General features: G+C 57.6%; 1 protein-coding gene across 1 annotated transcript in view; it reads right to left on the reverse strand.

The window, feature by feature from the left end:
• Window positions 1-2,700: 2,700 nt before the first annotated feature.
• CAPN11 (calpain 11) overlaps window positions 2,701-25,324 on the reverse strand; it is a 29,572-nt gene continuing 6,948 nt past the window's right edge. Inside the window, exons 2-22 of the mRNA XM_034764850.1 lie at window positions 21,652-21,943; window positions 20,878-20,947; window positions 16,839-16,957; window positions 16,470-16,603; window positions 16,102-16,270; window positions 14,468-14,551; window positions 14,299-14,384; window positions 13,974-14,048; window positions 12,848-13,008; window positions 11,762-11,931; window positions 11,554-11,565; window positions 10,275-10,486; window positions 9,708-9,747; window positions 9,287-9,352; window positions 8,381-8,438; window positions 8,233-8,297; window positions 7,025-7,093; window positions 6,839-6,917; window positions 6,149-6,265; window positions 5,517-5,575; window positions 2,701-4,904 (exon numbers count right to left, since the gene is read on the reverse strand). Coding sequence (XP_034620741.1) covers window positions 4,878-4,904; window positions 5,517-5,575; window positions 6,149-6,265; window positions 6,839-6,917; window positions 7,025-7,093; window positions 8,233-8,297; window positions 8,381-8,438; window positions 9,287-9,352; window positions 9,708-9,747; window positions 10,275-10,486; window positions 11,554-11,565; window positions 11,762-11,931; window positions 12,848-13,008; window positions 13,974-14,048; window positions 14,299-14,384; window positions 14,468-14,551; window positions 16,102-16,270; window positions 16,470-16,603; window positions 16,839-16,957; window positions 20,878-20,947; window positions 21,652-21,897 — 2,118 coding nt within the window. The 5' untranslated portion in view covers window positions 21,898-21,943 and the 3' untranslated portion in view covers window positions 2,701-4,877. The remainder of the gene's footprint in view (window positions 4,905-5,516; window positions 5,576-6,148; window positions 6,266-6,838; window positions 6,918-7,024; window positions 7,094-8,232; window positions 8,298-8,380; window positions 8,439-9,286; window positions 9,353-9,707; window positions 9,748-10,274; window positions 10,487-11,553; window positions 11,566-11,761; window positions 11,932-12,847; window positions 13,009-13,973; window positions 14,049-14,298; window positions 14,385-14,467; window positions 14,552-16,101; window positions 16,271-16,469; window positions 16,604-16,838; window positions 16,958-20,877; window positions 20,948-21,651; window positions 21,944-25,324) is intronic.

Here is a 25,324-nt window from a genome sequence, read left to right on the forward strand (position 1 = left end):
GCGGCTCGCTCAGTGAACAAACCCCACCAAGCTGTGTGCACTAGTCCAGCACAACTTGAATATCGGGGGTGAGGAGCCCAAGGGAAAGCAGCCTCTGCAAGCGCTCTTAGCTCCGCCTTTCCCAAGCGCTAACCTCACCCACACCCAGTGAGGGTTGCTCCAAGGAGGGCTGGGCCAGGACTCCCTCTCTGGGTACTAGCAGCCATTCCACCAGCAGAAGCCAAGCACGGACTCTGCTTTGAGCAATACAGGCTAAGGACCTCCTCCCCATCTCCTTCCTTCGTGCTGATTGTCTGGAAGCTCTTTGCATCCAGCTGTGACCTGCACCATCTCAAAGGAAGCAGCAGCATTCTCTGGCCTCCCACAATCCTTACCCGGGTCAAGTGCCATGCCTTGTGTGATCTCCTTTCCAGGGCCAGAGGCCCAGAGCTGCAGGCCAGTCTCCACAGCATACCTCCCCCTGCACGTTTAACCCCATCCTGCATGAGCATTCCCCTCTGCCTCCATAAGCACAATGGATGGAAATGCCAAGAGAAGCTGAAGGAACAGCCCCTCCTCACAAAACACATGGGCACCCTGTGATGTGCCTGGTAGCCCTGGGCTATATGAGGGCTTTTTCAGGTGGCCAGGCTGTTTGAAGCCAGAGAAGTTGTGCAATGTCTATTTAGTGGGGGACTAGAGCCAACCCTGACCCACATTAGCCCCCCAGGGATGTGTTATCCATCCCCCCCGAGCTCAGACTTGCATGTGGCAAGCACTGACTTTTTCTGTGCTGACGAATGCCAGGAATAAACAGTTGTTGTAGCTGTATTGGGCCCAGGATAGGAGCGAGACAAGGTGGGTGAGGTCATAGCTTTTAGTGGAACAACTTCTGGTGCTGAGAGAGACTCGCTTGTCTCTTCCACCAACAGACGTTGTTCCACTAAAAGATATGACCTCACCCACCTTGTCTCTCAGGAATAAACAGTGACCGCCACACTGACACACACAGAGCATGCAGAAATGGCCTGAAGCCCAGCCTCTTCCTAGTCCAGGGCGCCAGCTGCTTCAGGGGAAACGGTGAATCCTGCTTTATGTTCCCTTAGCCAGCCCTGTAGCCCCCTGCTATTCCAGCCTGGGGCTCCCCCCACCCCCAGGTCTGCCAACACCCCTCATCCCTGACCTGCAGCCCTCTCTGCTATTCCTGCTTGAGGTCTCTTTGGGGCGGACAATCCAACACGTGTTACCCAGACACTGACTGTCACTTCAGCTGCACAGGAGTCTTGCTCCCTGGAGGTGAATGGCTGCTACATTAGTGCTCTGCACCCAAGCGTCCAGGATGGGGTGGGACGTTGACCCAGACATCTATATGGAAACATACATGGAGCCTGGCTTTCAATTCATGGGCTGTTGGCCCAGTGGGCTTATCAGGGTAGGAAGCTTGGTTTGGTTCCCAACCCCACCGAAGAAATGCTGCAGCGACTTGGCAGGCTCCCTAGGGCACTCGCTCAAGAGCTGCTCCTCAGCCCTGCGTTTCCCCTCCAGTGATTCCCGTGGGTGAGAAATGGCTGCACCGGATGGCGGCTGGGCTGGGCTCCCAGCACAGGAGGGTGGTGCTGCCCAGCCAGCCTGACTCACCAAATGCTTCCCGGACTCCCAAACCCAGAGACCCGCTGCTGACTTCAACACGGGATCCTTCCAGGCCCGGAGCCAGCAGCACCACTCTGCTGGAGCACGGCCCGCTGGCACTTGAGGACTTTGCCAGGCGGGCTGCGGAGAAGAGCTGTACTTCCCCCTAGTGATTGCCAGGCAGAAATGCCTCAGGAAATTATACCCAGGGCATAGGGCAAGCAGTGCTTTAGGGCAGGGACCTAGCTAATTACCCTTCTAATGCAACAGCAGGCCTGCAGCCTCACCCCATCTCACCCCCACCCAGAGCTGGGACAGCACCCCCAGCAGCACACACGGGACAGCAGGGCACAAAGCCGAAACCCCCAGAAATGCCACCTGTGGCCCTAGTCCCCACCAACAGAGCCCTCTAGGGCAGATGCTGGGTTTCCCCTCAGTAGCTGTGGCCAGAGCTTGGGAATTCCTTCCAGCCCAGCCCTGGCTGTTGGTCCACAGAGCCTCCCAGGGGGAACACGGCTGCCCCCCCAATTTGGGAGCAGGGGGAGAGAAGGCTAATGGCTCCTTAGGCCCCAGCTCCCTCCTGACACTCCCCCAGACAGCACTGCCCCTCTGTGTGTGCCCAAGAGGAGGTAGCGGTACCTTCCCACGCACCCTGGAAAGCAGGATCCCCTTGCAACTTGGGCTCCATTCAGCCTCTCCTTGACACAGCCGCGTGTCTCTTCCCTGCGGCAGCTGGGCCCTGGCACAGACTAGCCGCCTCATTCAGAACACTGCACCACTTGCCCAGTCCCCTGCCCCAGCCTCCACCGCAATTCAGCAGAGATGGGGGGAGGGGCGCTTTCTGACAGCACGCACTATGCTGTAGCACACTGGGCAGGGAGGGAGCAGTGCCTCCACCCTACTGCTCAAGGGCTAATTCCCAGGCCCTATTCCCAGACACTGTTGGGGAGGGACAGACCCTTTGCTCTGCTAGTGCAGACGGGGGCTACTCCCCTACTTGGCCCAGCAGCCCAGGCTGTGCAGAGGGGCTGGCTTTAGATCCATGCCCCTGCGAGAGGTTTATGCCCCCAATCACTCACTGCAGAGGCTGTGTTTGTACAGATCTCTATTTATTATCCAGGCTACACGGTGAGCAGGGGCTGGGGATGCAGCTCTGCCAGCCGAGCAGAAGTGGTTATTTCCACAGCCATATCCTCCAGAAATGCATAGGCAAGGGGTGGGGTGGAGGGCCAAGTGCTAGTGCTGCTGTCCACACCCCTGCCTGAGGGCAGGGGCTTTGGACAGAGCCCCAGCTAGGGCCACCCCACTGCAGCAGCAGCACAGGGGCCATGAAGTGAGGGGGCAAGAAAGGAACTCACCCCTGGGGGAAAGAATCACAGCCCTGTTCATGTCAAGACACCAGGGGGTGGTACAGGGGAGAGAAAACCCTAAACTTCTCTCTCGGGCAGATAGAGGGTGTGCTGCCCCTTCCACAACAGCAGGGGGCAGAAGAGTAACATTCACCACAAACTTCTTGCACTCAGCAACCCTGGGGTGGAGAGACTGCGGGCTCGTCTACACGACCACTTTTGTTGGTGTAACTTATGTCACTCAGGAGTGTGAAGAACCCCCCCCCCCCCCGCACGATATAAGTTACACCAGCAGAAGTGCTGGTGGGCACAGTGCTATATAGGCAAGAGAGCAATATTCTCCTGCGGCCACAGCTACCGCCATTCGTGGGGGTGGTTTTATGATGCTGACGGGAGAGCTCTCTCCTGTCGGCACAGAGTGGCTACACGAGAGATCTTACAGCGGTGCTGCTGTAAGCTCTCTAGTGTAGACATGGGCTAAGGCTCAGAGCGGCCGAAGAGACTTGCCCAAGGCCACACGAGTCAGTGACAGGTGGGGCTAGGACCCAAGACTCCTGCCCCACGAGGGGACTTTATACTTTGGTCATGGCCATGTTTAGAAGGTGCTCAGGCATTATGGTGATGAACATGTAAGTGCACAGAACAGCTCAGCAGCCAGGAGTCCTGACTCCCAGTTCCTTCCTCCAACTCCTAAATCAAACTCCACTCCCAGAGCCAGGAACAGGACACAGGAGTCCCCCTGCCTGGTTCTGAACCACTAGATCTTTCTCCTCCTCTCAAATGCCTCTGCTTGGTTTTAACCAGAGGCAACCCCCAGCCTGGCTGCAGCTCAGCCCCAGAGCTCACTGCCCAGCCCCCAGCAAAGATGCTGGGTCGTGATTCCCAGTGCTGAGTCCTGGTGGGATTCACTCACAAAATCAAACTGGCACCAATGGCCAGCATGGGCCAGAGCAGTCCCCCAGGAAGTGACACAGATCCCACCCCCTCCCACTGGGGGCCAGGTCCTCTGCACCCTGCAGTCAAGTTCCATCCCTTACTGGCGCCCCGCTACATGCAGCTAGAGTTGCTGGTCTGAAGACCATGTGCATTGACTTGACATGCAGCATACTCTCATGTGCCCTCCCCAACCTCCTCCTATTGCGGGGTACAAGCCATGCCCACAATTGGGAATGAGCTAGAGAGGCTTGGCCATTGGGACTGTTACAAGCTGGGTGAAACCTTTGTTACGGGTTGAGTTAAAACTTCTCACTGATGTGTGAATAAGTCCCTCGTTTAAGTCCATCATAAGAGACAGCTAAGAGGTCACACCTGAAATAAAACCTAATAGTCTGCCCAGAAACTAGTACCTGGTGGGCAGAAGGTACGACTGAGTATGGTCATCAGGGATGCGTGTGTGCATATGGGGAAATAACACAAACTGTGTGGCAGACTGAATGAGAGAGACGGGCAGAAGGAAAAGCAGGGTGGCTGACCCCGGAAGAAACCTGGCAGAGGTTTTTGGGTCGGGGTGTAAGTGGAAAGACAAAATCTTGGTGCTGTGAACCAAAGAAACTGGTTCCTGCTATTTGTTGCCCTCTGCCTTCACAGAGGCAGGACTTTGTACATTCTTTGCAAATAAACAAAACTGCATCAAAGAGAGATTGGTCTATCGCTAACTTCTCCTCCCAGCTGGAACACCCACAGGGCCCCAAACTGACTAGCCACTTGGGTTGAAAAGGGGCAACATGATGCTGGAGTGTGTCCTGCTGGGAGGTGGGGTGAAGGGCCATGGGCTCAGTGTGGGATGGGGAGGGAGAGGGACAGAGAGGCAAGGAGCGGGGGTGATGATGGACATTTCATGTCTGTAAATCCGAGGGGGAGGCACTGTGGGGTGTCCCAGCCCATCGGGGTGTTTCAGCCGGAACGGGTCCGTCTCTGCTCCTAGCCACACATCGTCAGCAGCAACCACTGTGGGGAGAGGAAAGAGTGAACAGGCTGGTGGGGGAAAGGGAGTCACAAACCGCTGCCCCACCAGGCTGCAACAGAGGGGGGTCCAAAGTCTGGGCTTCCACCTGGACTGAGCCACAGTAGGGGGTCAGGGAACTAACACTGGGGCTAGGATTGGAGGGGCAGGGGTTACAGTAATGGTCCTCCCCCAGCCCACTAGCTTGGTCCACAAGTCAGTCGGAGTTAAAGCCTTGGCTGTTCTGTTTCAGGGGATCAGATGGGTACCAGGGCTGGGCACATCCCCAGATGCAGGGGATGGGGGTGGTGAGGAAACCAGGCCCTAGGCAGGATCTGTTCCTATTGGGGATTTCACTGAGCTAGGAATGCTGCCCAGCAGCCAGCACAGTTGCAGAGAGCTGGCTGAGGGAGGATGTGGAGGGGAGGGGTCCGCCATCCCCCTCCCCACCATTTTTTGGGTTAGGATTTCCTTTCCCTCCCCTACCCCAGGAGTCTGGAGGGCTCCCCCTTCTCTAATTCAGATCCCCCCTACACCCCAGGATCCACCCAGCTTCTGCAGCTCCACTGGATAGCTCCCTTTGCCCTCGCCTCTGGCCGCCCAGGGCTCACTCTCACCTCGGTCAGGTTCATCACTGCTGTGCCGGTGCCTTCGGCGTCCATGCTGCGGAAGAATCCTGTGGGGGGCAGAAGGTGCAAGAACTGCTCATGGGGCAGTTGACACAAGCTTTTCCTTTTCCCTCTCAGCCACGAATCCTTCCCTGAATGCCCAGCCCCTGGGTTAGCAGCTGTGCAGCTACGTCATGTGGTGTGGGAACCACTTATTATGGGCAATTGCAATATGTCACAGCTGCACCTCAATATGGACAGCCAGCCCACACTTGGTACCAGCCCAGCTCTGCAAGACTGAATCAGGAATTGGATGGGAGACCTCCCTGAAAACCCAGGGTGCACTTTGTGACAAAGTGGGAATATTTTTATGAGTCCTGTTTATGCCTCAGTTTCCCCTTTATGCTGCACTGTAACCTAGTGGGTGGAAAAGGACTCTCAGAGCAGGCTAAGGGCAGGTCTACACTTAAAACGCTGCATCGGCACAGATGAAGCTTAAAATCAAGGTTTTCCTCCAGGCTCCAGTAGGAACAGAGGTGTTAACCCACTCCCAGCCCAGGCAATGCCACTTGGCTTCCCTGACCTCCTGCCAGTTTCGGTTGCAGGCGAGATTTCCTCTGCACCCCACAGATGGCACTTACTGAACATGGCCTCCAGCTTGACTAGGCAGCAGACGAAGTTATCGAAGTCCACGCCCAGGTCTGCATCGGCATAGCGCGCCACCACCACCTGGTGCAGCTTGTTATTCAGTTTGAAGCCTGGAGGGCAGAGATGGGGGAAGCCGTTAGTCCCCAGGGGAGCATGGGATGGGCTATAGAAAGAGGGGGTCATACTCATTGGATTTCAGTGACAGCTGGGAGGTGGAAACAGAGTCCGGCCCATCCTGGAATAAGAGGCTGATGGGCTGGAGAATACTAGCCCTCTGCTTACAGCTCGCTCCCCCAATTCGTAGCTAGGACACGTAGCCCGCTTGGTCCCCTGGATTCCCCTCTGACAGGAAGCCAGCCCCACAACGGAGTGGCTGCAGGTCAGGCCTGCCCTGCCTGGATCCCAGACTCATCTAGGTCTCAAGGCCCTCAGACTAGCACTGCTGTGACCACAGGATTACAGACAGTACGGACAGTGCAGAACAGTCAGCAGACCTCGGGCACTGGGTGCAGGGAAATCAGGACAGATCTCAGGTGTGACCCTAATGCCATGGCTGGTGGACTCTGAGCTGATGGCACCAGGAGAGTATCAGGCTTGATCCAGCTGCCAGGGACTTTTATGCAGGGTCCAAGCTCAACATATCTCCCTATCCCAGCCCAGTCCCCCATCCCCTCCTGATTTACCAGCTGATTCCAGAGCCATGCGCATCTCATAGGCGCTCATGGTGCCTGACGAATCCAGGTCATGGTTGCGGAAGATTGTCTGCAATGACACCATGGGGGAGTGAAGACCAGGCTGGCGCTTCCTTCCCCCCACCCTAGCACGGAGGAGTGTGGAGCACTGGAGCGAGACACAAGTCACCCCCTTACCAGCCAGCTCCGGATCTTGTTCCACAGGATCTGGAATTCCACAAGGCCAAGGCGGGCGCTGCCATCTTTCTGGGGAGCAGAGTCAAGGAGAAAGTGACCACTCCCTGACTGCAGGGAGAGGCAGGAAGAGGTTGGGAAGGGAGAGGCCCTGGCCACTTGTGTTCATTCAAGATCCCAGGGTACTTGTGGCAAGAACAGGGCTTTTAGCCAGGCCAAATTCTAACCGGCTCAGTTCCATTTGGCCCCTCTCCCTCCCCTGCTGCATGAAATGGGCACAGGATCCCCTCCCGCTGCTGTGCTGTGCAGCAGTTAAATAGCTGTTGGCCCCACCCCAGAGGTGGCTGCATTTCTGTGGCACTGTGTACACACAATTTGTGAAGCGCTCTGGGATCAGAGTGGCTGTAAGAGCTGGGCTGGCACGTGCTCCCATCCATCTCAGTGTGCAGTGGAAGGGGGCTGTGGTGGTGTTTAATTCTTGCTCCCTAGTGATCGTGACTCCCTGGCACTGCCCTAGTGGCTCTCAGTGTGAGCCGGGAGCACAGACCAGTGGCTGTCGATTCCTCACTCCATCCCCAGCAGTCAGACAGAACAATGAGGGAGGGGAAGCGGGGGATGCTGCTCCACTGAAGGAGTTTGGGTGTATACCCTCACTCAGTCCCACTTGGGGCCAGGGGTCTCCCTGTGTCTGCCCCCGGCCCAGAGATGGAGCAGGTCACTGCTGGGCAGCAAAGGGTCTCAGGCCTGGTGCGTGAGAGTGTACTAATAGAGGGAACTGAGCGGCGGAGCGCTTCCTCTCGCAAAGTGGGAGGCAGAAGAGAAACTAAGGGTGTGGGCAGGCTCTGGGCTGGAGCAGGCACAGCTCCCTGGGCAGCGGGCATGGAGAGGAAGTGAAAGCTTGTTCCAGAAAGGCTGCTGCTCCAGCCTGCACCGTGGCCAACGGGCCAGGTCAGAGGCATTGGAGCAGGGGCCCAGGGTGCTGCTACAGCCGGGATCTAACCTCCCCCCAAGAAATGAGCCTGGGTGAGGGGTACAGAGTAGACATCTGGGTTGCCATGCTGGGCTGGGCCTCTATTGAAACTACCTGGGTTGGGAGTGTCAGCCCCAAACCAAACCCACCCCACACCCCCACCTCGGGAAAGGGGGTCTCTGCCAGAAGGGTGGGTCCCCATGGGACAGGCTCCCCCTCCCCACAGCACAGAGCAGGATACGTCCATCAGGTTGATCATGTTGCGGCAGGACTCCATGCTGAACCCGTCTGTCTTCAGGTCTTTGTCTGGGGGTGGGGGAAGGAGACGCTGTTATTGGGAGAATGAGTCACAGAGCAGGGGAGTGAGCGAGCGAGGGGGCAGCACTTACGTCTGGTGACGACTCTGTTCAGAATAGTCCTGAGCTCGAAGACACTGATTTCCATGTCCTGGCGAGAGGGCAGAGGATTAGCGACGCCCCATTCACTCCACTCAACTGGGCAACTCCCCCAGACTCGCTCACAAGACACCAGGGTAGTGGGTTTCCCTGGTGCCAGGCGTGGTTCAGGCAGCGCCTGGACCCCTTTCTGACCCCGTCAAATCACCCCCCAAGCAGGGATTTTCTCCCTCCCCCCAAGTGCTGCGTGATGGCCCATGTCTGCTCTCTGCTGTTGGTGAAGGAGACCTGCTGGTTTGCAGCACCTCATTGCCAGCCAAGGAAACCAGGTTATAGGCCAGAGCCAGTCTTGCGGCCAGGACCCCCCACCCCAGCTCCACTGAGGCAACAGGAGGTATGAAGCGGGAGCAGGAAAAGACTTAGGAGCATTGGTGAAGCAGGACTTCCCCACCCGCAGCCTGCGGGGTCTCCATGGGAAGCTGCAGTGGCGGGGGGCAGGGTCTTGCCCTCTAATGAAGTGGGGCATAAACGCTCAGGCCCAGTACTTATGGAGCCGGGTTGTGCCCGACACCCAGAGGGGAGGAGAGGCTGAGCCATTGAGTGACGTGGCCTCCAGCTGGGTACAGAGCATCCCAGCCTTGCCGCAGTGAGGGTTGTCCCCCTTACACCTCTGAGACTGATGTCCACACCCCTGCTGCGGAGCCTGGGTGCTGTTCAGGGCAGGGAGCGTCTCAACTGTGCGTGCTCAGTGCCCAGCACAACAGGGCCTGATCCTGACAGGGATACAGACAACAACGGCCCCTCCCCCATTTCTGATTCACAGAATGCTCCCAGCCTGCTGCTGGCGCGAAGGGCCCTGGGGCAGGGGGCATTAACACAGCCCAGAGCAGCAGCACCCACCTCTCCTGCAAGCTGCTGGAACATGTTCCTGAAGGCGCTGTCCACGTCGTCCTCCGAGAGCTCTTCCTGGGGTGACACAAACCAGGGGCAGGTTATTAAACAAGCTCTGGACTTTCCCCTCCCACTAAAGCTGAGCTGCCATCACACCTAGGCGCCTACTGAAAAGAGCCAGCAGGGGGAGTTCTCTGCACCCCTCCTCCAGCTGCCCTTCAGCTCCCTACCTGTTCGCTACTGTCACCTGCCCTCCTCCCTCAATTATGCCCTCTTCTCCGCCCCTCAGCCCAGTCTGTCCTCTGGCCGAGGGGCCATTTCAAACCAGCATTGGGCACATGAACGCAGCCAGCCCCAGCTGGAGCTCGTTGCCCCCATACCCCACTGTGCTGCCCTGCACCCCCACTGGCTTGGGTTGGTGGCCTCTTACCTCATCCGGCAGATCCGCAGTGATCTCCTCATCTAGCTCCCTGGGGACGCAAGAGGGAGACACAGTGAGTGAGGGGGCAGCATGCCAGCTAGGAGGGGAACGGGGTCCTGATAGGCGTGCGGGCTGTGGGGGTGGTGAGCATGGCGTACCCCCTAGTGCGGCTAGATCAGGCAGGCCAGGAAATTTGGGGAGAGAAACCCTAGCTCTGAGACCCCTGGGGAGAGGGGCCCAAGGAATATGACCTGGGGACCCTGTCCTACCTCTGATCTGGGGGGGAACCAGACACCCAAGGGATACAAAGCACAGACACATGGCAACACAGACATGGAGTGATGGGTAGGGAAGGGTCAGGCCTCTCCCCTGCAGCTGTGTGGGGCGCCGATCCCAATGCCCAAGACTGAGGAGGGGACTGCCCTGCCCCACCCCCATGTCAGTATGTTCTGGAGAAGCTTCCCACTCAGCCGGATCTGCCCAGGGACCACCTGAGCCACGCCAGGCCTGAGCTAGGCTATCGTGTCCCCAGAGCGTGAGCTGAGACCCAGCCGCTTATCTCACATGTGGACTCACTCTGTGTCCGACTGCTTCTCAGTGAAGACGCGCAGGACAAAGTCAGCCTCCTTGTGCGGCTCGAAGGTGGAGGGCACGATGAGGTACTCGCCTGGGGGCAGCCGGATCTTGTTGCTCACCTCCCGGAGGTTGATGAAGGTCTCTGAGCGTGCCCGGGACTGGTTCCGCAGGAAGAACTCCTTCTTCAGATGTACATTCTGGCAGCCCTGGGCCTGGGGACCAGACACACCCATGGGTAACAGCCCAGCCCCAGGCAGGGAGGGAGCTGCCCAGGGCCCTGGGCCCTGAATACCAACACAGCTGCAGACTCATGGCTCTGGGGTGGAGGGCACCCATCAAACCTACCCACCCCGGACAGACCATCTTCAGGAAGTTGTTAGACTAGCCCGGCCTAACTAATCCAACGTCTGGTCTCTCAACACAGACCAATGCTGCAGCTTCTGGAGTCAAGGAGATAGATAGCCCCCGCCCCATGTGCGCACGCACACACTGCAGTGAGTGATTACTCCAGGGCAGGGGTGGCCAACGAGGGCCTGAGAAGGAGCCAGAATTTATCAATGTATGTTTCCAAAGAGCCACAGTAATATGTCAGCAACCCCCCAACAGCTTCTCCCACCTGCTCCCAGCATCTCCCACTCACCAGCAGCCCTGGCAATCAGTGCCTCCCCCTCCCTCCTCACACCTCCCGATCAGCTATTTTGTGGCATGCAGGAGGCTCTGGGGGGGGGGAGGGGAGAGGAGCGAGGGCACGGCAGGCTCAGGAGAGGGGGCGGGAAGGGGTGGAGTTGGGGCAGGGCTTGTGGCAGAGCCAGGGGTTGAGCAGTGAGCACCCCCCTGGCACATTGGAAAGTTGGCGCCTGTAGCTCCAGCCCCAGAGTCGGTGCCTATACAAGGAGCCGCATATTAACTTCTGAAGAGCTGCATGTGTCTCTGGAGCCACAGGTTGGCCACCCCTGCTCCAGGGGGTGGGGATCCTCCTGCCCCCAACCTGAGCGTGCTGAGCCCCTGTGACACTAGCCAGGCCGAGCATCAGCCAGCTCCTCCTGGCATTCCCTTGCCAAGCACACTTTGGCATGCTTTCTCCTGCCAGCCCAGGGAAGGCTTGGCCAGGGGTTGCTCTAGCAGGCTGACGGAACTGATGAAAGGCTGAGTGAGGCAGGAAATCCCCAGGGTTGATGGACCTCAGGAGCCCAGGCTCTGAATTAACCCCTTTCTGCCAGCCCTAGCACTCCTCTTCTCACACACTCCAAGCGGTGGGGATTGGCAGCTCAGGACGTACCTCCTCCGGGACCTGTGGAAAGCAGAAGGGAGAGATCAGGACCTGTGGGGAGTGGAGCCCCTGCCCGCTGCCTCTTGAGCTCAGTGCTGTATAGAGGATGAGTGGGGAAAGTCACCCCACTAACAGGGCTTGTGGGATCCCTCTGGAGCTCAGCAGTGCTGCCCCCATGTGGGTTGGGATAGGAGACTCCCCACCCCTAGGGGGTTACCTCGTAGACGGCAAAGCCGATGGTGTGCATGTCTCCCCCCACCTTCCGCTCCTTCCGCCGGTGCTTCTGCATCAAGGCCACCAGGAAGCTGCAGGCCACCTCGTTGTCTTCAGGGTCGTCGTCCTCCTCCAGGAGCTTGATCTTGAACTGGGGGTTAATCCAGAACGTGGCTGCAGGAAAGAGGAGGCAGGATAATGGATCGGGTGAGCAGGCCTCACAGCCTCCTCCCCCATCGCACCCACTTCCCCATAGCGAATGCTACGCAAGGGGTAGGCTCCTGCATCCCCCCAGTGTCTCTGATCACCAGCCACTCCCTCCTTGTTTCAGGACTCAGATGTGCTGGGCTACAGTTTGTTCCTCGCCCAGGGGTTCCCCTCTGCCAGAGCAGGGACAGGCCCCACAACCCCCACCCCATGGCAGACCCGCTCACAGCTTACAGACCATCACCGTGCTCCCTGATCACACGCATGAAAACTGGAGTCTTTGGGTATGTCTACTTTGTACTTATATGTACTATATGTACTTATATTACTGCAATGTAAGCCCAGGGTTAGTAGAACTTGAGTTTCTGAACCTAGGGCTTGAGTATCTACACTCATTTGTAACCCCAGGTTAGGAACTGTTGAACCCTAGGTCCCAATCTGGGTCTCCAGCGTCTACAATGCATTAGACAGGTGCAAGTCCAGTTATCCATATCCCAGACTTCCTAGTGCCCTCCCAAAAACGTGGCTGCTTTAGCCCTTTATTCATGGTGCAGTGTGGGAAAACCTGACTGCCCACCAAACCTGGCTGTCCAGAGGACAAAGGAAGTTGGCCCGTGGAATACTTTTGGCAGACTCCCAGAGCATGAGTCCAGTGGGGCTGCGTCTACACTGCAGAGCAACAAGGCTTGAACCCTGGTTCCCGGATTGACTCAGGCTTGGATCCCCCACCCCTCTGGGGTCCTGGGACCCTGGGTTCGAGCCCTGGGTTAGTGCGATTTGTGTGTGGATGGAAAGGGGATTAGGCCTGAGTCTGAATTTGAACCCTAGGCTTACACTGCAGGGTAGACATACCCTTACGGAACAGGCTGGTGGTGGGTGGTACCTGCGTGGTTCCTGCAGCCCCCTGCTGTGCTGCCTCTGCGCCAGGAACCCTCGAACAGAGTCGTGTGCCACTTGCTCACGCTGTCCTTGTCCAGGGCATCAGGGGACAGATTACAGATCTCTAACCTAGAGAACTCCCTCATGAAGTCCTTGAAAGCCATCCTGAACATGGGGGAGGGGAGGCAGAGAAAAGACTAAGACTCCGCACAGCTTGGATCTCTCCACTAGGGGGTTTCTTCAACGGTGCTGGGGAGGCGGGGGTGCTGGGGAGGCTCCTGGTCTCCCATCCAGGGGGCCCTCGCCTTCCTGGCTTTAAGCCCTTCCCTGTGCCCCACTGCTCAGGATCTCTCAGACAAGGGAAGGTACAGGCAGCACACTCAGGGGGTCCCATCCAGCCCACCCCCCACTGCTGTCTGAGCCAACAATGCTTGGGGCAGAAAAGGCTATTCTCTCACATTCCTGTCCCAGCCCTATTTGCAATCGCCACCCCAACAAGGCTGAGTGCAGAGGGGGCTCATCTGGGTTCACTGGCAGCAGCCTGGAATAAGTGTCCCTCCTGCTGGCCTAAGTCCCACGCAGCCCAGCTGGGGTCCTTCATATCATCAGCCTGGCTGCATCCCACCCTGAAGAAAGGTTCCCTTAGCAGAGCTGCACGCAGTGAAGCCCTCTGCCAATCCCCCAGCTCTATTTCCATCTTTAAGGCAACAAACCCCACCGGACTCCCTTGCCCTAACTCTGGGCCAAGAAGCAGGAGCTCTCAATGGCGTGCTGGGGAAGGGGAGAGGCACAGCAGGACCACCACGGCAACAGCCTGCAACTGGGATGGGGGCAACAGGATGTGGCGTGTGGACGTGCTACGACAGGTCCCGCTTGCACGCCTGGAGGGCTGGCCAGCTCCGGAGCGTCTAGCTGGGTGGAAGGGCTGCAGAAGAGCAGAGTTATTAACTGGGGAGACGGAGACACTTTCCTAGGCTCCTGATTTGGTAGGAATTCAGCCAATTAGGACAAAACATGTGATCCCCCAAGGATCAGAATCTTATGGCCCCGCCCCCCATCTGGAACAGGTGCAGGCTGCCCTGCCTCTCGGGTGCTGGAGAGTGGCACCATCTGTCTCTGCTGATACTCACCAGAACTCACCATCCTCCATTTTTAGCTGCAGCTCTTCCCTCTGGGTGGGGTCCACGTTGTTCCACTCAGAGGAGCTGGGATGGGAGGAGAGAGGCAGTGAGATAGGGGACACTAATACTGAACTATGCCACACTCCCTGACACGCCCCAGTGCCAGACACTTCAGAGCCCACCCTGGAGCTGCACCTTTATCTGCCGCAGGGGCATCATGCGCTGCGAGCTCTCTCTTAGCAGTGCCATGCAAACAGCACCCGGACCGTACACGACAAGACTTCCCTCCCAGCAGGACCACACAGTGCTGGCATGGCACCCGTTTCTCACCCACCCGTCACACCAGGCTCCAGTCCACTCCACCTGACCCCAGGGGTTCCTGATTCGGATGAGCTGTTCCTGGCGACCCCGGTAATCCACCTGGCAAAATTCAGAGGTCAGAGGTTAAACTGATGTCACTGGCTGAACCATGTAATTTCTCTTGGTCCCAGGCAGCCACTCACCTCAGTGAAGCCTGTGACAGAGTAGGCATGCCCCTTTACCAGCTTCTTGAAGGTCACTGCTTCCATATCAAAGGCACTTGTGATCTGAGGGGAGAGGACAAGGAATTGGAGCATTTCCCCTGGCCCAGAGCCAGCACCTCCTCCTCTAGCTAAGGAGACACTGACACGTGCTGCCTGCCCACAGAGAGCCCCCATCCCAAGCTGCTCCAGCCCCGGGGAGGGGCAGGGCACTGTCAACCAAAGGATCAGGGCTGGTGATGTGGGCCAATCTATTCAACTCCCCACGATACCCAGCCCCTGCTTGTGCCCCGAGTGCCTGCCTGGCAAACACCTGAACTCAGTGCTATGTAAAAGCATTTCAAGGCACCCAAAACAAAGCTCTGAGCGCCCTCACTTGTCTGGAGATGCTGTCCATGGAGACTACAAGCCCCAGCATGCCTTGTTCCAGCAGCCCTGCCATTCACCTCAAGGTGGAGCGCACTGCATGCTGGGAGCTATAGTCTCCATATGAAAAGAGCAAGTTGCAGTCACTCTCACTATGTTGGGATTGGCCTTCGGGCTCCTGCCAAGCTGCCAAATGTGGCACTGGCCTGGACGGAGATTGCTCCCCCTCACTGCAGCAGCTGCAACGAGGGCTCTGCTGGAGTGATAGCTGCAATGCGACGCGTTGGGGGGGGCAGGGGGAGATGAATGGATATTGCCCACTTTGTAGATGCCTGTACAAGAGGGATCGCTCAGTGGTTTGAGCATTGGCCTGCTAAACTCAGTGTTGTGAGTTCAATCCTTAAGGGGCCCACTTAGGGATCTGGGGCAAAATCAGTATTTGGTCCTGCTAGTGAAGGCAGGGGGCTGGACTCAGTGACCTTTCGGGGTCCCTTCTAGCTCTATGAGATAGATAGATATATAGACAGATAGACAGATATGGAGCTATACATCTATCTATCTATCTATAGACAGACACACCTAGAGCAGAGGTTGTGGAAGGAGGAAAGAATCCCTCTACTGCACAGTACATCCCCTGGGACCCTTCAGGCTGGGGGCTAATGCTGAAGCCCCCACCCTCTTGCTCCTCTCCTCAGAGAGTTGGATTGACCTGCCCCCGCAGCTGTTTGGGAGATTTTGGTTTTATGGCCCCGACACGCCCCCTTGGAAATGGCAGATCAGTGGGTGCTGATTCAAACTTTCACCACAAGGGGGCACATGCCTGCTCCAAAACCTGATAGAGGGGCATGAATGATCTCTCTGCAGCCACAGGCCTTCCCCACCAGCAAGACTGGCCTCATCCAGATCCCCTGCCTGAGATGCCTACAGGGACTGTGAACCAGCTCTGCTCCCCAGCCCCCGCTGCTGGGGCTCAGCAGGGGGCCACGCTGTCCTCATGTGGGGGAGATCTGGGTGGGGCACCCCTCAAGCTACGGCCAGCCCTGCTGGGGTGCTGGGGGGACACCAGCTGGGGGTTACCCTCTCTATCAAGGGGCATGTGACACAGCCAAGGAGGATTTTACACCTTCCCCCTTGGCAACTGGGCATGGAGGGGGATGCAGGGAGCAATCTGGCCTCAGAGCCTGAGGTGGAAGGTGGAGAAGGGGCCCCAACCTCCCCACAGCCCCTTAGGGCAGAGGGGCACCCCTTACGTCAATGGAGCAGCCAAGCAGGGATCCTCTATCGAGCGCCTTGCGGATGATCCTAGATAGGTTGCTGGGCGGCCGCTTGAGGTCATACATTTCCGACACGCCCCCAGTGAAGTCCTCAAAGCCCTCCGTGGTACTGCCCCCTGACAGGGCCTCATAGGAGCCGTTCAGCCTGCACACCAGACAGAGCCAGCAGATGAGCGGGATGCCAGGGCAGACAGCACTGGGACTCACCGGTTGCTCCCCAAATCAGAGGCACGAGCCCATTGGAGGAGACACCCCTAGGACGGGATCCCCAGAGATGTGCTCCCCGCTCAGCCCCTCGCCCTCTCTGACCCCACTGTCCCCAGGCCCAGCAGGTTGGCACTCACTTGGCATAGGCCTTCTCCAGCAGGGCACTCCAGAACTCGGAGCACTCTGCCGAGTGCACGAACACCAGCTCCCCATCCTTGGTCGGTAACCGGTCGTCAATCACCACGTCCACCCACTCGCCGAACTGCCAGATCTGGGGAGGGAGGAGAGCCTGGGGTGAGTGGGGCAAGACCAGGCTCCCCTGGACAGGGACAGCTGCAGAGCTTGAGGCAGAGAGGGGCCATGACAGAGCCCAGGAGTTACTCAGTGTAGACGGTCTCAGGCCAGGATTCCACTCCAAGGCCTGGGCCCTCAGCAGGCTGGACCTATCTCGAGGGGCTCTGCAGCACCTGCGGTCGGGTGGGGAGCTGCCCTGCCCTGGGCCTTACCTGGAAGTGGAAGATTCCAGCATAGTCCTCCTGGAAGCTCTGTCCATGGGGCACCACGCGGTGCAGGAGATTCTCGTTGAGGGTGAGGGAGCCAATGGCAGCCAACAGCCAGCAGTCACCTGGAGAGCAGGAAGCTGGGATCAGCCGCCAGACCTGCCCCCAGCCTCTCCCTCTCTACAGCTTCCCTGCTGAGTCACTGGGACCAGAGATTGTGTCCCTCCCTACTCTATCGCACCCCCCTCCCTCCCTGCACAGCGCCACATGGGATCCTCCAGCCTGCTGTCCATTATGATACAAGAGCCAGTTGCATCCCCAAGGCCCACAGAACCCAGGCACCGAAGGAGTTAACAGGGGTGAGGTGGGGGAGTCCCAGCAACTTCCTCCCAGGGATGCTGGGCGGGTGGGGCCCAGGATGCTCCACCCCCACAACACCCCTGGTTAGCCCTGTGGAAGCAGAAGGAGGTGCCCCCCCAGCACCCTCCATCCTCCCACGTGCTCTGCAGGAAGGACCCAGGGCCTGGTGAGGTGGCACTGACTGAGGGGGATGGAAACACAGACCCACCCAGACCCCAGGCTTTGGGCACTGTGCCTAGGGGTTCGCACTCCTCCCCAGAGCATCCGGGAATAATGGGGGAGGGCAGGAACTTCTGGGAGGCCAGCCAGCTTGTGCCTCACCCCCAGGTGCTCCTGTCAGTCAGAAGGGAAGAAGCCAGGCTGCCCTGCTGCGGGCAGGAACCATGCAGTGAGTGACAAGCGGCTGAGGGCGGAGACGCCTGGGCGCTAAGCGAGACAGATAGGATTACCACCTCTGAAATGCCAAAAAACTGGCAACCCCTTCCACATGAGGCAAGCCCAACCCCCAACCACAAGGCAATTCTGCAACCCCCCCACCCCCAACAGCCCCTTATAGTATCTAGAGCAGGGGGTGGCAACCTTGCAGAAGTGGTGTGCCGAGTTTTCATTTATTCGCTCTAATTTAAGATTTCGCGTGCCAATAATACATTTTAACGTTTTTAGAAGGTCTCTTTCTATAAGTCTATAATATATAACTAAACAATTGTTGTCTGTAAAGTAAATAATTTTTTTAAAATGTTTAAGAAGCTTCACTTTAAATTAAATTAAAATGCAGAGCCCCCCAGACCCGTGGCCAGGACCTCGGCAGTATGAGTGCCCACTCTCGCGTGACTCAAACCCTCTCTCACACACGCGTGCAGTGCACTTGCGTGGTGGTGGGCAGACAGCTGCTGTATTTTTAACCGTTTTCATCGGTTATTGCTTAAACTGCAGAAGTGGGAACACTGCAGCATCTTTAGCTGGACACAGACACTTTTAACAGTAGATATCCCAGTGTGTTGGGAGAATAATGCAAAACTTTAGACCCATGTAAATAAAAAAAAAATACCCTGGCAGATTAAATTATTTTTCTGGTAACTGGCAAATCCAGCAGGGAAATGGCACAGGCTGGCAGGGGTGGGGGAGCAGCAGAGAGTGGGCACAGGCTGGCAGGGGTGGGGATGCAGAGGGAGCGCCCAAGAGACAGAACAGGGAAGCTCCCAGCAGGAGAAGAATCAGGACCCGCCTCGGGGGGAGGGGGGCGCCCTGGACTGGAGTCGGGGGCAGGGCCTGGTTTTGAGATCTCCTTGGGAATTCTAAATATAGCCACGGCACCAACTCACACACCATCACCACAGCAACCCTCAAGCCACAGGCTGCCCTCCCCTTGTGACTCAGCTCCCTAGGAACTTCCTGCCCGGGCGTGGCCAGGCCCAGAACACTCCCTCCACTCACGCCTGTCCTGGAAGTACAGTGATGCCATGGGGACACCAGAGAGTGGCCCAGCCTCACCCCCGCTGTGCCAGTGCCCCCCAATCCTGGCCACCAACTCCCCCTGCTCTTACAGTCTTGGGGCCCCAGCTCCATCAGTGCCCCTCATTCCTGACCCACAGCCCTCCCCATCGGACCATTCCAGTCTTGGCCCATCCACCCAGCTCTACCTATGCCTCTTGATGCCAACCTGCAGCCTCCCCCCTCTACTCTGGCCGTGGCTCTCTCCTGGACAGACTCTCATGTACTAACTGCCATTTGGGGCTCAGTTTTGGCTGCTGTAAGGGAGTTAGGGATCCTGCCTCTCTCTTCCCAAGACTGTGCCCAGCCTGGCTCTGTGGCTCCCCATGCAGGTTCATGCTGCTGTGCCCATGGCAGTTCCGACATTCCCAGAGCTCCCAAGGGGTTCTACAAACTAGACACAGTAATCACTTCCCCAGACATTGAAATGCAGCCATCTCTGGGGTGGAACATAGCAGCTGTTTAACACACATCAGCACACAGTATTTTAGGAGACCCTGCTCTCAAGATCCACATGTTCAAACCATATCTAAATCCTGCCACTTCTTCCTACGCAGCATCTTAAAAATCTGGCTACACTACCAAAATCATCATCATCTCTGCTCCTTGACGAATGCTTGGAAGTGTCCAGGTTCACAGGGGTGTTGTAGGGCTGGGGTGTATTTACAGGAGTGTTGTATGAAAGACACAGGAGGTAACTGCCCAGCTCTGCTTGGGTACCGGTGAGTTTCAAGCTGGAGTACTGCATCCAATTCTGGGTGCCACACTTTAGGAAAGAGGTCGATAAATTGGAGAGAGGCCAGAGGACAGCAACAAACATGATGAGTGGTCTAGCAAATAGGATATATGAGGAAAGGTTAAAAAAATTGGGGGGGGTGAGGGGTTTAATCTTGAAAAAAGAAGATTGAATGGGGCTCTGAGAACAGTCTTCAAATATGTGAAGGGCTGTTGTAAAGCAGACAGTGACCAATCGTTCTCCATGTTTTCTCAGGGTAGAACAAGAAGTAATTGGCTTAATCTGCAACCAGGGAGATCTGGGTTAGCTATCAGGAAAGCTTTCGAATTGTAAGGATAGCTCAGCACTGGAATAGATTACCTAGGGAGGCTGTGGAATCATTGGAGGTTTTTAAAAACAGGTTAGATTAATACCTGTCAGGGACAGGCTAGGTTTCCTTGGTCCTGCCTCAGCACAGGGGGCTGGACTAGATGAACTCTCAGGGTCCCTTCCAGCCCTACATGTCTATGATTCCATATCATCTTGCTCCCCTTGAGCCCATTCAAAATGCTGCTGCTAAGATTACCTTGCCAGCGAAGCTCACTCTGTGTCACCTTCCTCTTTGGGTCCCTCCACTGCCCTGCCCCCTTCTTCTCCAAGGCATCAAACACAAGCTACTGGTTTTTATCACAGCTCAGCCCCACCTACCTAACAACTGTAATATATTATCCAGACGTCTACCCCTGCCAGCCTTTGCTGACCACTGGCCACCTTTGTGCTTTCTCCGTTGCCCACCTCATGCCTGGAAGGCACTCCCTGTGAAAATCAGCAGAGCCACTGCACAGTCCTTCCAATTCACCTCCACCACGCTGCCCACAAAACACTACGCAAGTGAGCAGCCACCACCGCCGATCACAGTCAGAGCACTGCTACTTTGCCCTGTCCCACGTTCGTTGACTGTTGTCTCTCATCACATGCCAAGGTTGAAAGCTCTCTGGAGCAGGAACTGGCTTATTACGGACATGTATGCACAGTGCCTGGCACAATGGGGCCTGGATTCCTGACTGGGACGTCCAGGGACTACTGTAACCAACCGTCAGTCACACACGGTAGTGGTGAAGGGTTGCGAGCCCCTGCCCTTTCCATAGTGCTAAACAGGAGGGAAGTCCTGCTTAGATCCTGGCAAGATGTGAAGGAGATCCCAGGATGGAACCAGAGCTGCAGGGCTTGGCGGGATTATGGTGGAAGAACAGAAGTAATAGCAGAGTTGATTCAGCGGGGGGACTGGGGTCAATCTCCCAACTCCTGGAGAGAATGCTGGGAAACTGACCCTTACAAAACCCTAGCCCCTGCCACCAGGATCCCCTCTTTGCACTTGAGAGGGCCCCTTAATTTCAATCCATTCAAACAAACACCTCCTCCCAGCCCTGTACTGAACACCAGGTGCTGCTGTGCAGGGATTGGATGGACTGTACTTACCCAAAGCCCCCTGGCAGATATCTGTCCTTGTGGCACCTCCAACAATAAACTGAGGGTCCCCCACGATTTCCTGCAGAGGAGCAGAAAGACTCAAATACTGGTGCAAGCTCTCAGCAGGGTCTGCACTCTGATCTCTGGTTCAGGGGGCTGGGGTGACCACGTGGCAGTGTCTGACAGCACCCTCAGGGGAGAGGGGTGCCAACTGCCACCAGCAGTGGGCAAGGGCCTTGACTGTAACCACTCCAAAGGGATCAGTGGGGAAACATTTTGAGACCTTCTGCTGCAGAGCCACAGGCCCCAAACCTCATTAGTGGCAATGGTATGAGGGCTTACACTGAGGGCCCCCAGTCACTGAAGGCAACGTGCTCACACCCCTGTGCAGGTCCAATTCCATCCAGAAAGGGCAGGGGGTGATACAGAGACCAACCCTCACATTTCAATGCCCAGATCTAACCAAGGAAAAAAGAACTCACTACAGAAGTCAACCGGTTCAGAGGGTGCAAGAGACAGAACTCCCTTGGTACCCCTGGCTCCGGGCACCTGTGGGGAAGGAGGGTGTCTGAAGGAGATGGGGCCTGGGGCAGGCAGAGGGGTTTGGAGTGCTTGGAAGATTGGGGACCAGGGTTCAGGGCAGGCAAAGGGATCCAGTGTGTAAGGGACAGGGCCACAGCCTGGATCACCATGGCAGAGCAGCTCTCACAGTCCAGGGCCTCCTGGCCGAGTGGATCCAGATGGACGTTGTAGGCCTCACAGAGGAGAGAGCCAAGCACTTACCGATGGGCGCTTCCAGCGCACCCCCTGGGTCTTGCCAGAGTTTGGCCCCAGCTCCTTGAAGCCAAGGGCAGAGGGGACAGGTGGGAACTGGGGGTCCTCGAAGAGCGTGCCACTCTCCAGGCACGCCTGCTTCAGGGTGTCGTAGTCCTGGTTCAGGTACTTGACGGCATTGCTGTGCTCACCCACCCCTTCCGCTCGCAGTCGGTCTCTCTGCAGCCGGGAGGCAATTCCCCCGAAGGGCATCATGGTACAGCTGGCCAGGCACAGGCAGCGCTAGCTTCAGCACTTCCCCCTGTGATGAAAAAGGCACCAGGAGATGAGACGTGGCACAGTAGTGTGTGTGAGGCTGAGGGTGGGGTGGAAAGAGTAGATTCAGGGATGGCTGGGGACAGGACTCCCCCATGGGAACAGAGTTTGCAAGAAGAATCTGGGCTAGGCAGAGAACAGACAGGTTCGGGGTGAGGGGCCCTGGCAGAACTGTGCGTGAGGAGCCCAGGTTTGGGATAGCAGGGGGGATGCAGGTCAGGGGTAAGGGGCCCTGGCAGAGCTGTGTGTGGGAGCCCAGGGCTGGTCCAGTTTGAGATGCAATGGTGGAGCCTTTTGGAGAAGCTTGTACAGCACCTGACTGCTGTATGCTGGACTCTGACTATTACTTTCAGCCATTACGTTAACAGGCTGGAAAGTTAGTCCCACCCAGTAACCATCTTCCTTTTGACAGACTGTTGTGAGGGAGCCCAGAAACCAAATGACCACGCACGGCAGGCCAGTTGGCAGCACCGAAAGGACCCCTGGAGTGGCCTCCCACAGTCAGGGGCCATTCCCACACCCCATTCCATAGCACAGACATTGTCGCTTCTGTGTAGAACTGGGCCGTGGCGTCCAGCCTGACAGGCCACTTTTCCATCCACAATGGTGTTCAGCCGAACAAACAGAGCTGCCCTGGACCCCAGCTGGGAGCAGATTGGGGAGGGGGGCGGCTCCGCTGCTGAAACTCTGCACAGAGCTACAAACAGCGATTTGGGACTTGCCTGGAAAGGGGCCAAGCACGCAGGAATCCTGGCCGCCTCAGCCCCCGTCTCCCCCACCAAAGGCAATGTGCCCACTGTTCATCACTGCCCACCAGCACTTCAGAGCAATGAACTTTTCACTCCAGCGCTCTGTTCTTGCTGCTTACAGCACCTCCTGCGGAATCAGGCTGCGATTGGAATAGATGGGAGACCTGCCAGACCCAGCACCCCTGCCCCACTCCCCATAGTGCCTCCTGGGGGTGTCTGGGACTGGAATGGCTGGGAGCTGCCCCCACCACCAGCATTCTCCTTACGGTGCCTCCTACTGGGGGAGGCTGGGACTGGAGATGCTGGGACTCTCCTAGACCACTGTTTTTCAAAGTTTGGGTCACGACCCTGTACTGGGTCATGGAACACAAGGCACTGGGTTGCCTTGCTCAGCACCCAGGGACCCTGGCAGCCGGTCAGTAAAAACTAGAAATCCCTACCCGGAAGCAGCCAGCAGCAGGTCCGGCTTGTAGGCAGGGGGGCCATGGGGCTCCACGTGCGGCCCTCGCTCCGAGCACCAACTCCACACTCCCATTGGCTGGGGAGCTGGGGGTGGTGTTGCCTTGGCGCCTCTGCCTAGGAACCGGACCTGCTGGCTACTTCTGGGGTGTAGCGTGGTCCACGGTGCCAGGACAGGCAGGAAGCCTGCCTCTGCACCCCAGCTGCACTGCTGACCGGGAGCCACTGGAGGTAAGCCCGTGCCCCAGTCCCCTGCCTCAGCCCTGAGCCCCTCTGAAACCCGGAGCCCCTTCCTGCATTCCAACCCCCTCATCCCCAGCCCCACCCCAGAGCCCTGACCCCCTCCTGCATCCCAGCCCTGAGCCCCCCAAACCAGGAGCCCTCTCCTGCACCCCAAACTCCTCATCCCCAGACCCACCCCAGAGCCTGCACCCCAAGCCCAGACCCCCTCCTCCACCCCAACCCCAGCCCAGAGCCCCCTCCCATAACCTGAACCCCTCATCCCCGGCTCCACCCCACAGGCCTCACCCCACACACCAACCATCAGTCCCAGCCCTGAGCCCCCTCCCATACCCCAAACCCTTCATCCCCAGCTCCGTTGGGTCGCGGGAAAAAACAAGTTTGAAAACCACTGTCCTAGACCCACTTCTAGCTATTCCTGCTGGTTGGTGGTGGTGGTGGGGGGAGGTATGGGTGATATTGTTCTCAGAGACAAACCACGGGGGCTGGGGGGGTGGGAATTGGCCACAGTGGGAAGGTGGGAACGCTTCAGGGGGAAAGGGAGGGGGTTGGAAGTGGGTGCTCCTCTGGCTCCTCCCTCCCAGGGATGGGCCCTGCAGCACTGCAGATTTTGCCTGCACCAGTCCCTTCCTTCTGGAGATGTCCTTGGCTGAGCGTGTACTGAGTCAGCACATTCAGAGGGCCCATTAGCAAGTGGCAAGATCTCTGCAAGGCTGCAGGCCAGAGCCAGCAATGCTCAGTGGGCTAGAGCAGTGGTTCTCTCTCAACCAACCCCCAGGGGGGTTGCAGGACAGGTTTAAGGGGGTAGCAAGTGCAGGGCAGGCGTTAGGGGGTGGCAAGCAGGGCAACTGCCCAGGGTCCCACACCACAGGGGGCCCAGTGAAGCTAAATTATATGCTTCATCCCTGGGTGGCGGGACTCAGACTTCAGACTCCTGGAGGGGTTACAGTAGTCTGGACTGGAAAGGTTGAGAAGGGGGAGGAGACGGGGCAGCCCTCCTCCAGCAGGAGAGAGTGACTCAAACCCAGCCCAGAGCCGACAGGATGCATGATTCTGGGAAACAGAGATGACCCGTACCTGCTGATAGTGGGGGAAGGGAGGCACAACCCCAGAACTGCTTGAGTCATGCCCCTCAGGCAGCCCCTTCGCCCTGAAAAGCAATGTCCCCCCTTCCTGGAAAGCAGTGGCCCCTTTCTGCAGCTCCCAGCTATTCCTCCTGCCTCTCCCTGCCTTGTGCAGCTCACGGGCTGAGCTGCCTTGCATGGAGGGGGTATGTGACCCTGCATGCCCCCCCCATGCATTGTCTCTGCTGGGAAAGTACCATCTGCTCCAGGAGAGCCTCTCCCACTAAGGAGTGCTACTCAGAAAACAACTGACCAAGCGGGGACCAGATGGCTGTGCAGAAAGGACCCCTGGGGTGGCCTCCCACAGTCGGGGGCCATTCCCACACCCCATTCCATAGCACAGACACTGTCGCTTCTGTGTAGAACTGGGCCGTGGCATCCAGCCTGACAGGCCACATTTCTATCCACAGTGGTGTTCAGGAGGGAGAGGCGTATACGTGTGCAGGGGGACTCCAGAGCGCTCAGCCATCAGTCCCTGCTGGAGACTGGATGTCAGACCAGCTGCGTCCTGCTCGGGGTGTGTGCAACTAACCAACTCCCACTAGTGCTGGGGACACAGCTGGCCCTCCCCACACCAGTCACCAGCTCCCCATCCCAGAATATGGGGATGGGTCCCACAGCCAACCAAGCCTGGATCAACTGGGCCAAACCCCAGCCTCCCTTGCTGTGACTGCGACCCATCGCCCTCTTGGGTGAAAGACTGATGGGCGGAGGTGGGGAGCCCACCACAAACAGGGTAAAGGCCTGCAAAGTCCCTGCCTCCGAAGGATTTAATCAGCACCTGGGGCCTGTGGA

The sequence above is a fragment of the Trachemys scripta genome, chromosome 3 (genome assembly GCF_013100865.1).
Source record: "Trachemys scripta elegans isolate TJP31775 chromosome 3, CAS_Tse_1.0, whole genome shotgun sequence".
Classification (NCBI taxonomy): domain Eukaryota; kingdom Metazoa; phylum Chordata; order Testudines; family Emydidae; genus Trachemys; species Trachemys scripta.